Here is a 16,896-nt window from a genome sequence, read left to right as displayed (position 1 = left end):
GCTCATCTGTGGCCCTGGCCATCAGAAGTAGGGGCTCATCCCTGCACTTCCAGTTGTGCCATGGGGGCAGCAGTATAGCACCGGGCTCACATCTGCTGGTGCAACCCTTCCTCCCCTCTGGGACAACACTGGGTGGGGAACTCTGCTTATAGAATCACAGAATGCTTTGGGTTGGAAGGGACCTTAAAGATCACCTAGTTCCAACCCCCTGCCGTGGGCAGGGACACCTTCCACTAGACCGGGTTGCTCAAAGCCCCATCCAGCCTGACTTTGAGCACTCCCAGGGATGGGGCATCCACAGCTTCGCTGGGCAACCTGTGCCAGCACCTCACCACCCTCACAGGGAGGAATTTCTTCCTTATATCTAATCTAAACCTACCCTCTTCTGATTTAAATGGTTACTCCTTGTTCTGTCGCTACAGGCCCCGATAAAAAGCCTCTCTCCATCGTCACAAGTCCCCTTTAGGTATCGAACGGCCACAGTGAGGTCTCCCCGCTGCCTTCTCTTCCCCAGGCTAAACACCCCCAGCTCAGCCTTTCCTCACAGAAGAGGTGCTACAGGCATGTCACCCCCGTTAAAAGCAGGCACCCCCTCCAAAGTCCTGGCGGCGTGAGACCCGCGGGGCTCCCGACCCCAGCGCCCGGGGATGCCTCACCCGCACAGCAAGCTGCCGCCGCACGGCCTCCCCGGGCCACCGGGAACGGCTCTGGTGCTGCTGCTGCGCCGGCGGAGGGATGCTCTGCCCGCCCTCCCGGGCAACCGCCACCCTCCCCCCCCTCCAGCATTTCTTTCTGCCTTTACTTCTGCTGAATTGTCCCGATGAAGCTGCAAAAAAGAAGTGATGGGGGTGGGGGAGCTGCGGAAGGGACGCCCGCGCCAGCGCCCTTTCCGCGGCTCCGCCCCCCCCAGCCCCCGGTTGTCCCACCCCCGTCCCGCCCCTCGCCCGGAGCCGCCCCGGCGCGGCCGCCAGTGGCTGCGGGCGGCGGGGGGGGAGTTGTCCCGCCGCCCGCCCCGTCGGGGGCGCGGCCAGGCGCCGCCCCGGGACGGCTACAAAGGGCGGGCGGCGGGCGGCGGCGCAGTGCGCGCAGCGGCATCGCGCAGGGCTGCGCCATCGCGCAGGGCTGCGCCCGCGGACCGGGTGCCGGCATGGCGCTGGACTTCCTGGCGGGATGCGTCGGCGGTGAGGAGCGGGCGGGGGGCTGCGGGCGAGCGAACGGAAGAGGGGATTGCGAAAAAGGAGGGGGGCAAGCGGGAATGAGAAAGAGGGGAAGGAGGGAAAAGGAAAATAAGGAAGCGGAAAGGGAAAAAGAAAAGGAGGGGGAGGAGGAAGAAGAAAAGGGGGAGAAAATGAAAAAAATTTAAGGGGAGGGCTGGGCGCGGCTCTTTTATTTTGGGAGGCGGCAATTGTGTCGGCACGGGGGCATGGGCCCTCCGCTGCGGGGGGGGGGGACTTCCCGGGGCGGCGCGCCGCGGCCCCCCAGGTGCCGGTGCGGTGGCGGCGGGGTTTGCCCGCAGGGGCTGGGGGCAAACGGGCGGGCCCAGGGCGAGCAAACGGGCGGCGGCGGGCGCGGGAGCCCCTCGGCCGGGAGCGTGTAGCGGGGGGGGGGGGGGAGGCGATACCTGCGTGGGGCTGTCCGGGGCTTCCCGCTGCTCCGCTTACGGCCTGCCTGCTATTTTTAGCAGCTGTTAAAATCGCGTTCAGATTTATTCTCGCATCTTCGGTTGTTTGCGCTTGCCGTTCTCCTTACCAAGCTGGCAAAGAGGTTTGTTTTTTGCTGTGGGTTTTTGGTTTGTTCTCCCCCCTGCCTCAGCATCTCTCCGACTCTGCCATAGTGATCCTGGCCTTGCCAGGATCCCACCTGGTCACTTATGCCATTGGTTTTTCACACCAAACGCAGCACACGTCGTGGTTTCTGAGATCTGGACTGCCTCACTGCTGTGCTGGCCTTGAACAGCCTGGACTGCCTTGGAGTGGGCACGGTGCTTCTGCCACATCCCCCGCAGGAGAGGGAGGGGGGTTATCCTTCTGCAAACTGGGAGAAGGTGGACTGAAGCACTCTGGAATTCTTGCTGTTGTCGACAGTCATAAATGGATTGATGGCTTGCAGAAATACGGAGCTAGAGAATTCCTTGCTTCAAGCAGCGCTTGCAAAATGCGTGTATTTGGATTAGTGTAGCCAATAGGCCTGCGTGTACCTTCCTAAAAAGCCCTTTGATGCTACAATAAAGCAAAGGGGTTTGGTAATGCCTGGTCCTTCTGCAGGTGCTACAGTCACATCTGGAAAGGCTGTGGGCACAGCAGGGATTTTTTTCTGCTTTTAGAGAAGCTTCCAGGTTTTCTATGCCTCCACAGAGTGGCAGATACATGAAATATTTTGCTTTGGAGGAAGCCTGCAATTTCTGCCCACTGGACTTGCGTTGGGATGAGGCCAGGAATCGCTGCTGAGCATCGTATGACCCATGTGGTGAGGCACGCTCTGCAGTCGCACACCCCAACCCCTGCCTGCAGCTGAGAAGCTTGATGGGAGCATAAAGGCACCTAGTACTGGCCTGAAGGACTGAACTGTAGAGCTCATCTCCTGGCTTGATAGGATGCTTTTGACCTGGCCTACCAACAACGCTGTGCACTTACACCTTGGGCTGGTGGTCATGCTTGGGCTACAGCTAGCCCCAGACCCGGGAGGAAAACTGTGAGTCATAACTGTGGTATTTGTTTTGTTTCAGGTGCTGCTGGAGTGCTGGTAGGACACCCATTTGATACTGTTAAGGTGGGTTGATTATGAAATACTCTTGTCTCCAGGTGGAAAACTTAGCTTTTTCCAAGGAGCCGGGGAGGAAAAAAGATCCCCAGACCCTATAGAAGGATAAATCTGTCCTGGAAAGCTTGGAGCAAGGCTCCTCAACCACTGTTCATGACTTTGCAGTCTCCAGCTATTCAGAAACAAAAGTTCTTTGTATGCATGATTCAACCCAGTAACATGACACATGTTGCCCTAAACTACAGGTTTATCAGCGCAGTAACAATGTTGTGTTTGAAAATCCCATCTTCCATTTAATTTTGTTCAAAGCTTGCTTCTCTGCAGCTGTTCATCATCAGCTACCAAAACCGCCTCTCCTCATGTTTAAAACTCAAACCTACTTGTTACTAGGTTGAAAACTTGTTCTGTTTTCCCCTCGAGCTCTGCTGCTTACTGCTTGAGCTTTAATTTATCACACTAGCCAAAGGATGCAAATGGATAAAAATCCATGGCATGAAGCTTGTCTGGGGGCCTCTTCCTCCCTTTAAGTATTATTATATCTTTTTATAACTTTCAAAGTTAAAATTGATTTTCTGATGGTATTATGCAAACTAAGGGTAGCTACTTCAAAGATGAGATTTGACATCTGCTGGAGGGCCCTTCAGCCAGGACTCCCAGGGGTCTAAACCCATTTTTCAGAATGGGATGACAACTTAAGTCACTTCTTGGCAGCCTTAGCCAAAGTCTTGCACTGGAAGAATAGAAGAAGGGATGCCAATATATCCCTGCTAAATTAATACACCAGATCATTTGACTGCAGCAGACAGCATGCCACCCGCTAGATCTATATTTGGAATACCTCTACCTTTCTGAATTTAGATATGCAAAGGGCTTATAGTGTTACCGAGGTCATCACCATATTCTGTATTCTAGCACATGGTTAACTCTGTACAGATTTTCCTAGCTAGCGGATATTAGTCTTTGCCAGTCAAGTGCAAGCTGCTCAAATAAGTCAAACTGTATGTATGTTTCTCAGAGCATGGTAAATTTGACTGTTGAGTAATTGGATTGAATTCTAGTATATATTTTCAGGAATGTATTATCCAGACTTGCATATGGGTTTTTTTTATGGTGGTACAGGGCCAGCTGTCTTTCTCTCATCCCCACACTGCCAAGTTTTACATGCTTAACTTAAGGTGATGGGTCATTTCACTGAAGCCAGCAAAACTGCTAAAATGCTATGCTCAGACTAAAGTGAACCATGTGTGGCATTTTTCTGGTTTTTTAAAGTGGCAGAGCTTCTAGTGCATAAAACTAAATGTTTCTGTGTCTGCAAAACTGGGGCTCCCATGCTAGTTCCAGCAGATGTGTTAACACAAAATAGATGTGTTTGCTTTAGAAAAAGCATCTTGCTTTGCAGTAGAGCAAATTGTTTCTGGATGACTTTAAATGTTTTATGAAAGCCAGTGTGGCACGCTATATTTGCATATCCATTAGAAGGTATTATAAGTACTTACCTATTTTTTTGTTACAGAAAAAGCTAATGTTTGTGTTATTAGCTGGCATAGTCACCATGGGGAAACAAACACTATAACTAGTCTTTAAAAAAAAAAAAGACATTGCCTAACTTGTTGTGTATGTATATGTGTTAAGAATCAGTCCTTTTTATAGTTCTGCGGTGTTTAAAGAGCTAGCTGGTAGTCACCTTAGACTGTAAGTTTTTAATATAACTGAACAATGGGAAAGCTGCTTAGATAAGCCAGAATTTTACTTCTGTCATGGCTTTTAAGCTCTTTTTTTTGGCCAGTGATTGTGTTTCACAAAGCCGGGAGGGGGATGGTGGGACACACAGGGAGAGATTAAGCTGGTGAAGTCGCCCTGTGAAACCTACAACTGAGCTGATCTCAGAACTGGCAAACTCCTTATCCCTGGTTTGTTGATGTAATGTATAAAATTGCTTTTTTGCTTTTAACTGCCTTTACTTTCTGAGCTAGGGGCTGTCTTCATTAACAGCAAAAGTGTTACTTTGTTGTAGATGACAGATAAGCCTCATCACGGGAGAGTTGCCTAGTAAGTATAGCCCAGGTGAACACTTCTGTTTCTCTCAGTCTTAATTTATTCCCAAATGTATTAGTTCAAATAAAGATCTAAAAGACGTATGAAGCTTTTTCCCTTTTTGGTTTTAAACTGATGTGTCCCTCTTCTACAGCTATGGCATGGAGGGAGTGGGGTTTAAATATCCCCTTTTTTAAAAAAATGTAAAGTTTTATTCTTGAACCTTCTTTCTGCTATGCGTTTCTGGCTGTATACACTTCCACACACAGTGGCCCTAAAACTGAATCTCAGGCACACTGTTGTTGAGATCTTACCCACTACGTTTCCTTGGAGGACATTGTCTTTGCTCAAACACTTCTAAATCACTTGTTTTACACACTATTAAATGTTTGGACTGTTTTGGGGGTGTGGTTGGTTGTTTTTTTTTTTAGTCTTGAGTATATTTATGCAAGTCTTTAGTGATGTGAAATTACAGTGGTACCAGTGTGCCTAAGACCTTGGTAACAGTGGCTTCAAATAAGAAGCAAGCAAGAACAATGGGCAATAAATAGAGGGCTAAACTTTGCACAGTTCATCCTTCCTTTAGTTGTACATGCCAAAAAGCTTGCTGAATATGGCATTAAGACTCATGAAATAAGGCGGCGAGTGCATATGAAACTTTATCTGGGAGTCTGCTAATGTGGGGATCCCCATGAGATCAGCACTATGCTCAAATGAAAGCTGTTTTTCATTCTTAGACCTGGAGTGTCAGTACTCGAAGTATTTTATGCTACAGCAAGGCTTAATTGGTCAGTATTTCACAAATTATTTAGACAAAAATAGTGGGAGCTCTATGCCACTAGGAAGTGAATCTGTATACAGGATATGACTAAACTACTGAAGACAAGTGTATAAAGAAGTTGAAGATTCCAAAGCTGCAATTCTCCCAAAGCTCATGCATGTGCAAGCCCCGTAACTTCACAGATGGGGTTTGAAACTATGCACAAAACAAAGGTTTTACTTTATTTAATCGATAGCTTAAGATTTATGATTTTGATTGTGGGTCTGCTTCTTGAGCAGCTGAGGTCTGCCTACACCCCAAACATCACTTTGAGTAACAAAGGATTTATTTTCTTTGAATCCTACTGTAAGCCTGCTTTTAACGTGGAGATGTTTTAAAAGCCTTGGAAGACCTGAGGTGGTCTCTGCCTCCCAGTATGGCTAGCTATATATACACTAATATGTATGCTAAAAAGACACTGAAAACTTCTGTCGCTTTATGTTTTGTAAATTAACTGGTTGTAGAAACATTAAAAAAATACTAAAACTATAAATTTCTTTTTAGCTCAAAGAAAGCTAAGCTAACCTGAATATAGAATTTTGATAAACCACATTCCAAAATCCTTTTCTAGACCCACATAATCTTAAAAGTCTTTCATTGTTGTGGTGGTGTTTATTATTAACTTTAGGCAAACAACGATAAAGAGATTTTCAAGTCAGAAATCTTGCATGTAGACCTGATAATATTTTATTAAGAAAAAAAGTCTTGCAGTTTTTTGCACTGGAGTAGCAGTAGCAGCATTAAATACCTGATAAACATCTCTGAGCAACATTGCAGCCCTCCATGCTAGAGATCAGAGACTTTGAACTTCACCATTCCAGTAAAACCAATTTATTGAGTTTATTGAGTGTAGGGCTTTGCACAAACTAGGTAGCTTTGAGACTTTACGTGGGCTTAAGACAAATTGGCAGGGAAAAAAACCCAGGATTGGATATTCCCATTAAAGTTTAAAAAAAAATAGAAAAAGGCCTGTCTCATAATATCAGCCAGTTACAGTAGCATCTATCTGTGCAGCAGAACATATATTCAGTTTTAGAAAGGTTAATTGATTACTACCATTAAAGGTTTGAAACAGCCACACCCTCACAAATTGTGTTCAGCAGATTAAAAAAACAAACAAACCAAACTAAAAGGACAAGTGGTTTTTTATTCCTTTCCTTATGCAAAGACTCACTTCCTAGCTACCCTCTGTGGAAAAAAAAAAAAATCTCAGTGAAGGGTCCCAAGTCTGGTAGCCAGAAACACTATGGGTGGTGTTGCTGGAAGTTTCAATCCTTTTAAAATTATCTTTATTTCATGCTTGACTTAAAAATAACTTTTTAAATAGAATTGTATCAGGTTTGAACAGATAGTGTGAACAGAAGTATTCTTGGCAGTTAAAGAAAGTACTTATTGTAGCCAGTACTGGAAAACTTCTATCTGAAATGCTAGGTAACAGTGTACCCTGTTGTACTTTGACATACTGTTTTTCTAATATTCACAAGAAGTTAATAATCTTCCTCCCTTCATGTTTTCACCCCCAAAATTAATTCAAAACACTTCCACAATATTATTGAATTATTTTGCCACATACGGCATTCCAGTGTCCAGCCTGTGCTCTTGTATTTACATTGCTATACCAAATCTGCATATATGTACAAAACACTAGTTTACCAATTAGGCTGCTCTGACATACCAATCGGTATCTCATACAACTTTTTATAGGTTCGTCTACAAGTTCAAAATGTAGAGAAACCTCTCTACCGTGGGACCTTCCATTGCTTTCAGTCCATCATAAAGCAAGAATCTGTGAGTACAAAATCAAAGCTTTGTATATTAGTAATCGGTGTATTTGTAAATAGGAAGGGTGGGATTTTTTAACAGCTTTCCCACAAACACTGAAGATCGAGAGATAAGCGTACTCTGAACCTCGCCTGGCAATAGGGCAGGTACTGTAGTCAGAAGTTTGCCAGAAACTTTGTGAAGATGATCACCAAGTTGGAAGTTGATACTTTGAAGTTAACTTTGAAAGTAAGATCACAAGCTATTTGAATCGTTAATTTTCCAAGATTCCAAGCAATCTGAGCAATAAGTGAAGTCGTCGGTGAGTTTTGGGGTTTTCTTTTGCTGCTGAAGCTTTAAGACCATAGCTAAGAGCGTGGCTTTAGGCTTTTACCTACATAAAGTATAAAATTTACCAGAAAACTTCTCTGGATGGACTGAGATTATTTTTTTGATGTGTTCAGCTGTATATTTGTACTGCTAAAAATGTTTAGATGTTTGCGTCCTAGGTAGTAATGAAATTATTATTACAAAGCAAGATGGTGCTGATCTTCTGGCCACTGTTAGAAAGTGAGGGCACAAGGGAGAGCTGGAAGGGCCATGTTCTGCACAGCTTCAGGAGGTTATCAACACCACTGTTAAAAAGGGTCTTTCCTTCCTTCTTCCATTAGGCTTTTGGACTCTATAAAGGTATTGGGTCACCAATGATGGGACTTACCTTCATTAATGCACTTGTGTTCGGTGTACAAGGAAACACACTTCGTGCTCTTGGAAAAGACACTCCTCTAAACCAGTTCCTTGCAGGGTCAGCAGCAGGGGCTATCCAGTGCGTCATCTGCTGTCCTATGGAGTTGGCAAAGACAAGAATGCAGCTTCAAGGAACAGGGGAATACAAACTAAAAATGAAAAACTATAAAAATTCTCTGGATTGTTTGATCAAAATCTATCGGAAGGAAGGGCTGAGGGGCATCAACAGGGGTATGGTCTCTACACTCATAAGAGAGACTCCAAGCTTTGGCTTTTACTTCCTGACCTATGACTGCATGACCAGGTATTTAGGCTGTGAAGCTGAGGACAATTACGTTATTCCCAAACTGCTGTTTTCCGGAGGGATGTCGGGAATTGTGTCCTGGCTCTCAACCTATCCCATGGACGTGATCAAATCCCGACTTCAGGCTGATGGAGTCGGAGGCGTTACACAGTACAACGGCATTTTAGACTGTGTCAAGAAGAGTTACCATGAAGAAGGCTGGAGGGTGTTCACAAGAGGTCTTACTTCCACACTTCTCCGTGCTTTCCCTGTCAACGCAGCTACCTTTGCTACTGTCACCGTGTTCCTAATGTATATGAGGTCAGAAGACAACCTTCGTGAATGTGAACCAGTAATCCAGCAGCCTTCCAGTTTGTGAACCTTCTCTGTTTGTTCTCCTGATCCAAAGCCTGGCTGGTTGGGTTTTTTTAAACTTAAACACTTGACCCGCACAAGTGGCGTAAACATATGCTATCCATATAAAGAATTCCTAAATGTTTCAGACTAGGATTTCATCTCATTACTTGTATAAGCAGCATATTGCCTTATTAAGGACTTTATATCTAATAGTATCGAAGTTAAGATGGGGACCTGCCTTTAGAGAGTATTTTATAGTTACTGTTGTGGCTCCAGAAGGGGTTCTGGAGAATGTCCTAGTACCAGAAATCAGGTTTTCTTCCACTCGTGTTCTGGATGACTGAGTTAGGTTGAATGCAGGAATGTTGTCAGGAAAGAAGTGCTCTTTTTGCATGTAACGGGAGTAAGTATAGTCCTCTAAAGTGAAGTGGGCGGAGGAAATTAAATGTTGGAGGCATTTTGCAGGTAACCCTGAACTCTTTAAGACAGACTAGTATTCAGCTAGCCATGTGTTTTGCTTTTCCTCTGCTTTTATACATCAGTGGGTTTAGTAGCAACTTTGTTCATACCGGTTTGCTAAAAAAAATAAAAAAAAAAAAAGTATGATTTGTTCCTAAGCTACTCCCTTACCTGTCAGCTTTGAATAAGTATCTTAAGCACAAAGTTAGCATCTGCACTTGTTCCTTTAAATCTATAGGCTGGTAAGGATTTAGGGAAACTCAAATCTAGTAAGATTGATGTTGTTTGCCTTCACCTCTGTTTCTTGTTCGGTGGGTGCAAGGACTGTATTGACTAGATTCAGCCCAAGTGGACTTTGTTCTCTGAAGTTAACGCAACTTTGCACCACTTCTCCCAATGCGCCCCATAGCAGCCAGTGATGTACAGAAGTCAAAGTCCTACCTGTGGTATTGCACAAAATGTTTGTGGGTGCAACGTTAGCTTAGCAGCTTGAAGTACTGTAGAAATACATACATGTTTAGAGCTGGAGGTTTCATACCTTTCCAGAAAATAGGGGTGTAAGTGTCTGAAATGGTTGGTGTTTAATACACTGGCATTGTGAATTTAAACAATATTGTTTTTTATGTATTTAGTTACAGTGCTACTGGAAAGAAGACTGAAAAGGGTTCTGCAGAATTTTCTTGTTATGTTAATCTGCTGTGATATTTTTTCTTTTATTAGCAGCCTGTTCAAGAGGGATTGCATTAGTCAAACAGTTAAAGATCTGGAGTAAGAACTACACATATTTGGCACAAGTAGCTAGAAGGAAGGAGTGCATGTGTATAAGGAATGTTCTAAAATGTATCAAACTAGTTCAGTAAGTACAACTTGTTACACTTTTGGTTGGGACAAGTGCAATATGTGTTTAACTTATATGAATTTTCTAAAGAAACCTTACTTCATAGCATTTTGCACTGTAACGAAATATGCTGGAGAAACCTGTAAAACTGGTATGTCTTTTTATACCTTGGAGGTATGTTGGATGTTTTAGTGCCTACTTGCACTGAGATTCAAATTGAATGTTAAATCTGTCTACTAAGCTGCATATGCACAACTCCTCACAGCAAAGACCATTTACACCTTTGTATAGTACTCTGTAATTATTGTATATAAAATTGAGGGAATAAATTTTTAAAAAACTTTGACTCTGGTTCTTTAAAGTTGCTTAGGTTTTACTCAGATGGTTCCTTGTGTTAAATCAGGCTTGCGAGAGGGTGGGGGTTCTGGCTTTTGCCAGGAGAAACTTGTTCTCCATCTGCCTTCCACGCACCACCGGGAAGGGCAGTGCTTTGCTCTGGCTTAGAGCGCATCAGTTCATTGAAGGGAAGTTGCCCAAGCTTGCTTCTTGAAACTGATCTTGTCAGTGAGAACCTCTACTTGAAGATAGTATACTTACTATGAGAACAATCCCGCTTTTAAAGCAAAGAGCTGGCAGCCTGCTTGGACCCCTCCTATCCTGCATTTATTTGGTTTAAGCAGTGCTGATCAGCACCAAGGCTGCACAACGGTGCAAGATGAGTCAGGGTCCCTGCAGAGTCACAGCGGAATCAAGTACCTGGTCTGCCAACAGCACTGTTCATACCTGAATCAGAATACTTGGCTCTAAGATGTGCAAGTTCAGCAAAAATCTTTGTAGGTTGTAGTGTCTTTTGTTTTTAGACAGCGCAACTAGCCCACAACACAAAAAGCATCAATATTCCAAATAGAAAGTCACACAGGAAAAGCAAGATGATGCATGTTATGACCAGCAAAAGAGATCTCCTGGCTGATGAGGGTTACTTCAGGTACTGGCTTCACTAGTTCATTTTCTTAAAGGGTAGATACACCTGACTGAAAGAAACCCTGTCAAGCATCCGTTTGCTAGATGAGAAAAGTGAAAGGCCACCACTTCTTCAGCTAACCGTGACCAGGGGCAGTTCCAGTCAACTGCCTTGTGTTCTCTCAGCAGGAGCAAGGCTGAACTATGGCACAGAAACATACCTGGAATAAGTAAACAGCATCTCCCTAAAAAACAGTAACATCGTTAGAACAGAAAGGGCTACACAATGTTTTACTTGCAGTGCTTACTAAAACATTCTCTAGAATTCAATCCATCTGGAACTTAAATAATCTAGCAGATACTGGAGGTTATTCAACAAGCCTGAGGAAGGTAAACCCCAGCCTTCAACCTGATGCGAGTTGCTTGAGATCTGTGTGACTCCTATTAAATCAAGCCAGACAACAGCCTCAGCCTTTTTAAACGAGTCAGTTCTTTCCTGCTAGATTTTTGATACATTATCCGATTTAGCCAGGTCAGACAGAACTGTACTCTGCCTCCCCAGATCATCCTACAAGCATCATCAAGCATCATCATACCGGGTAGATGCTCTATTAATGCCGCAATGACTGAAGGGAGTAAGAAGGTAAAACTTACTGAAAGTAAAACTCAGCTGCTAACAAGCCCCCATGCTCTACTCTCACAACCACCCTGCTAGTGGATGGGTCATACCCGTGTTAAAAGTTGCAGCTACAAATATGCTTAAATAAGAGCAAGAGCGGGGGAAAAAGCATCCAGGTACAATCCTTCCAAGTTTGAAAGAAGTTATTAAAACTACGGGGGTGAAATTCAGTTAATTTATCATGTCTGTAACCATCAACATGACAGGTTTGTGGGTCTGTTTTTTTGTTTTGTTTGGTTTTGTTTTGGCCTCGTTCCCTTGTCTTTCTCCACATATAGCTTTTTTACAAGTTCATACGAAAAAGCGGCAAGACATTTCAAGGGATGAAACCCTGCACATTGCAGGTGCAGGACAGGCAGCATACTGGGAAAGTTACAAAGGTACAAAAAATCGACAATGCAGAGAAGTTTCTGTTCTTTGAAATTAACTATATTTACTATTATGCTGGAAAACAGGTGTTAACAGCTGTTGTTAGCCAGACTTTTGATCTGTGGATAGTTAAAGAACAACTTAAAGCCCAAAGTATGCCAAACACTGTTAGATTAGCAGAAGGTGCAGATAAACCCCTCTTCTGCCAGAAAAAAACAGCCAGAGAAAACAGAAGCTTATCTAAGGCAACGTGCCATACCAAACACCACAACCTGAGGCAGATGAAGGATCTGAGGGAGCATGGACCTGGGAAGCACAGCAAGAGCAGGGAGCCAGAGAACTTGCTGGGCCAAACCTAGTGGTGACAGGCTTTGAAATCACGGGGAAGCAAACTGCTGCCTTCAGTGTTCAGGAATTTACATATGTTCAGAGGCAGTGGGGGAGGGAAGCAGAGGAAAATAAGCCATTTTTACCCTCCCACTCCAACTGTTTTGCAGTTTTCGTACTAGTGTTGCCCTCAATAATTACAACAATGGTTATCACCAACAGAAAATAAAAGAGATATTAGTGACATAATATGCACAATAATATGTATGATATACAGTAAAAAGCTTGTCTATTTACAGTTTATTTTCAGTTTTACCTGATTTGACCTAGAATGTGATTTGAAGCTATACAGTTTCCTCAATAAACAAACTGAGAGCAAGCAAAGCAAAGCAAGGTCTGCAGTGAAAAATAATACCCTATAATTGACATAAATGGAAGAAAGGCAAGTTCTAATGTTCACAAAACATTCTTCAGGTCTAAAAAACTTTAACAGTTAAATTGCTTCTTGGTATCACTTGCTATTATCACTTAAACTTTATTATGACTGCTTTTTTTTTACTGAAAGAAACTCTCTGCATTTTTTACTAACAGTTAAAATGGAGTTATACCATTTCAATCATATCCATGTGCCAATCTATAGAATACTAAAATGATAACAAAGCTTGACCTCATGGCCTGCCCTGTTTGCTACGCGTATCAAAATAGGAAGAATTGTTGCTAGAGTAATTTGACTGAAGTTGGTATGAAAGAAAATCAGTAATTTTTTTTTTGACCTGATCTAGTTGTCTTACACAGAAATTTATCCTAGATCAGGTACATTCAAGTATTGCAATCAACCGGGCCACACACCGCTCTCCTTGTGCACTGATAGATTTTCACTTAAGGAAGAATCCACAACAGGTAATTTTTGAACAGGCTAGTAATAAAGCTAAAGCTTTTTAACTGCAATTAAAGGAGGTGAAAGTAAAAATAGCTCTCTTGTCCTTAATTTCCTCCAGGCAGATACCTGCTTCTCTGTCAATTCAGAACGGAGAGACTGTACGCTTTCATTTCACACTCTGGAAAAAAAAGTGAGATTAAATCCCTTATCCCTAACCTATGCAACAGGAAAGGATAAAAAACAAACAACAACAACAACAACCCCACACAAAAGGAAAACCTGAAGATCTGCCATAGTATTATTCCTTATAATCCATTCCCAAACCACAAACATCTGTATGCCCTTCCAAGCACTCAGTCATTAGATTCACAGAAATCCACTGGAGGTTCCGTTAGCACTGGTTAAGATTGGAGACAGATTCCATGTTCAAAAGCTGTGTCTTCCGTTTCACTGAGAAAAAAGAAACGTGTTGAAAAAAAGTCAAAACATAGGCTGCATTATGCCCCATGTGTGAGGCAGTCAAAAAACCTTGCAACCCAAAAGCAGTTGGAAACATTAGTGACACCCTTGGCAAGCATCCTGCAGCTCTAGAAGCCACCTGACTCTATAAGCCCTTAAATCAAAATCTTAAAGGTCTTTTCCAACCTAAATGACTTTATGGTTCTACAGATTTGTCTCGCAACCGATTGCTGAGATGAGCTTTAGTATTAGGACATACCCGGTCACCAAGCATTTTGCGCATGGATTTTCCACTATGTAACAAGGAGTCCACCTTATGCCTCAGTCTTTATCTGCTCTATGATTAATCTCAAAAATGCACCCGTTAGCCACAAACAATATCCTTCTGAAATACACTTTCACTGTGGGCCTGCTCCAGAGAGAGTACTAGTTTACCTGAGATCTTTGATGCCCTAAAGAGCTGCAATGCAGGACTCTGATGCAACACCGGTCCCGCAGCCTCCGCAACGCTCGTGCAAACATTTTAAGCAGCAACATGCTGAAGGAAAGTCCAATGGCGAGGCCCTAGCCGCCCCAGGTGAGCTCACACCTTTTAGGAAGCCACTGCTGGAGTGAAGCATTCCTGTTTTACACGTCCATCAGCTAACCGAAATAGCCACTTACAGCTGACGCCACATCTGTTAACATTACATGTCATTAGATTTCCACATTTCTCTTTAAAAGATATTTGATATTAATATCGGATTTGGGGATCCCCTAAAAATAAACGACCCATATCACACTCAACAGTTTTCGTTTACAGTCTTTATGTTCATTGCCTTGCTTGTGCTTTTTACGACTGCACAAGTACACCTGGGACACTTACAAATCAGCAGAGCGCGTAACACTTAATTCTTCTGCACTTGTGTGGGGGAAACTTGCTCTTTGACACTGGCACGTTCCAAGTCTGTCAAGGTCTGCTGAGCACCACGGGCACCCTACACACACTTGACCTCGGAGGGGCACCCCGACACTTTGCTATTCTGCCTGCCGGCCACCCCGTACAAAGCGGTAATTCACTGCCATCTCCTGGCAAACCACCGTTCGAGGCTGCCTGTACAGACCGAAATAAAGCGTTGACAGAGATGCTACCTCACAGCAGCTTGATTAGAGGGAAGTCACACTTAAACCTACGAGAACACTTTAGATAAAAGTGGCGGTGAGAGAAGCATCCAAAAGTCCTGCCAGGATCCCACGGACCCTCTGTCCTTTTCCCTCCCTCCCAAACTGACTTAACATTTCTGCAGAACGTCAGGCTTGCTCCTGGTGAGAGCTTCCAGTTCACACAGGAACCTGGTGAGGACAGCAGCTCACAGGAGGGCTATTATGTCCACACTGTAACACGCAATAAGAGGAATTGTATCCAACCAGCACCCAATCTTAAAAAGATTTTCTGTTAGAAAAAAGTAACAGAAGACTTAAGAAAACCCTGAAAATGGCATTGTCTAAAGAACAGTTGCTATACGCGATGTTACTCATTTCCCTACAGCAAAATGGTGTTTTACTGCCACTTTAGGGGAAGCTATGACCTGAAAAATTCACATGAACTCTTTCAATTAATCTGATGCGCTTTCTCCAGAAGGAAATTCAATATTCTCCAGACTACTTCCAGAGAAACAAAGGGACTGAAAAAATTCTAAGCAAAACTGCCTTAATAATACAGGATGATTGTGAGCACACACAAGCTTGCCAAAGCTAGTTTATTTTAAGCAGAGAATTAAAATTCTGTAAAGGACCACCGATTAAATTACCTTACAAAATGAAGCCAGCAGCCATCCAGGTGGCATTTATGCATTGCTGTAAAGCCACCTTCATGCTATTGGCCTTTTGCAAATCAATACTAGGTCAATTAATATAATCAAAATTAATACAGAGTCTTGTGATAATACAAGCACATACATTTCTCCTCCGATTTGTTTATACCTTTACAGATCACTGTGTAATGTTTCAGCTTTTTGTGTTCTACAGTGGGGTCTCACACCCTCTTCCCCATGCCATTCTGCCATTCTTTTGCCCTGGGACCTGCCAAATCAGGCTGACAGAAGAAACCTTTTCACTCTTCCCAAGGGAAGTGCTACTTTTTTAACTATTCCACTTACACAGCTACAAATAAATCTATTTGTCTCAAGTTCAACCTTTATTTTTATTCCTGCCTGCAAAATTTACATCCAGTGTTCAGTTTTTAAATCCATCCCGATTTCCAAAGATTTTGAAGGACCTTTGGTTTCTCCATAGCTTTAAGCAATACAGTAACATTAGTGCAGTTTGTAAGAAGTCGAGGCTTAATTAACACTGACACATTCTTTACTTCCCTCCTCAAGCCACGCTAACACAGGCCTAAGAAAGATGCTGTACAGAAGAAAACATCATTGTTCCACACCATCATCATTACAGAACTGGATCAACCAATGCCAGTAACAGCAATCACTTGACTGATTAGACTTCCTAGACTGATTTGCCCAGCAGCCCTGACAAAAATACTGATTTTTCTCCATTTTCTTCAAGGTATTAAGGAACCACGTTTTCAAGAATGCTATTCAGCATGCACCATCCTTGAGTTTGTCCATCCTAACTGAGTAGAAAGACTAATCAGTCCAGGTTTTTCCAAGGCATGCACTGATAAAATATTCTGTGAGCACCTTAGGGCAGGTGATGACCAAGTAGAAACATCTTTTCTTGCCACCGCCATTCCTCTTCATCTAGCACTTTGAAGGGATTAGCTTTCCTCATTTTAAAGCCTTAATAATTTTTGCCATTTTTGTTAACTATTGCTTCTTTTGCTTTTTTACTTCCTGTGGAATTAGCAGAGGGAAAGGATCTCCATCTGCCTTTAAAACTGTATTACTGCTGACAAGCTGTGTTGTTAGAATGTATTTGACTTTGTTGTCAACTTGTGGCCACTATGGGGGGGTGAGGGGGTGGAGAGAAAAAGTCAAATTGCATTACCTCAATTCAACTGTGAACCTCTTCAGAAAGAGGATAACTAAAATCAAGTGCAAGTTCAGCTGAGACCCTGGCATTTGACTTCACTAAGAATTTATTCACTTAGCGTTTCAAGTATGTCCCTGGGCTCCTCCTACAATCTTTTCAAGAAAAACAATCTCCAGAAATAATAGGTGTCAAA

General features: G+C 43.2%; 1 protein-coding gene across 2 annotated transcripts; it reads left to right on the top strand.

The window, feature by feature from the left end:
* The first annotated feature begins 1,029 nt into the window (after positions 1 to 1,029).
* On the top strand, positions 1,030 to 10,405 carry SLC25A29 (solute carrier family 25 member 29). Of its 2 annotated transcripts, XM_056346411.1 has the most exons (5): positions 1,093 to 1,181; positions 2,726 to 2,769; positions 4,775 to 4,809; positions 7,319 to 7,402; positions 8,047 to 10,405. In XM_056346411.1, exon 5 carries the CDS (start codon positions 8,080 to 8,082, stop codon positions 8,782 to 8,784), a length of 705 nt encoding a protein of 234 aa, XP_056202386.1. In that variant the 5' UTR covers positions 1,093 to 1,181; positions 2,726 to 2,769; positions 4,775 to 4,809; positions 7,319 to 7,402; positions 8,047 to 8,079; the 3' UTR covers positions 8,785 to 10,405. The 2 variants fall into 2 exon arrangements, with proteins under 2 accessions (XP_056202384.1, XP_056202386.1); XM_056346409.1 differs by lacking the exon at positions 4,775 to 4,809 and having other exon boundaries at positions 1,030 to 1,181.
* The last annotated feature ends 6,491 nt before the right edge of the window (positions 10,406 to 16,896 follow it).

The sequence above is a fragment of the Falco biarmicus genome, chromosome 7 (genome assembly GCF_023638135.1).
Source record: "Falco biarmicus isolate bFalBia1 chromosome 7, bFalBia1.pri, whole genome shotgun sequence".
NCBI classification, from domain to species: domain Eukaryota; kingdom Metazoa; phylum Chordata; class Aves; order Falconiformes; family Falconidae; genus Falco; species Falco biarmicus.
This window is presented reverse-complemented; position numbering and strand designations above follow the sequence as displayed.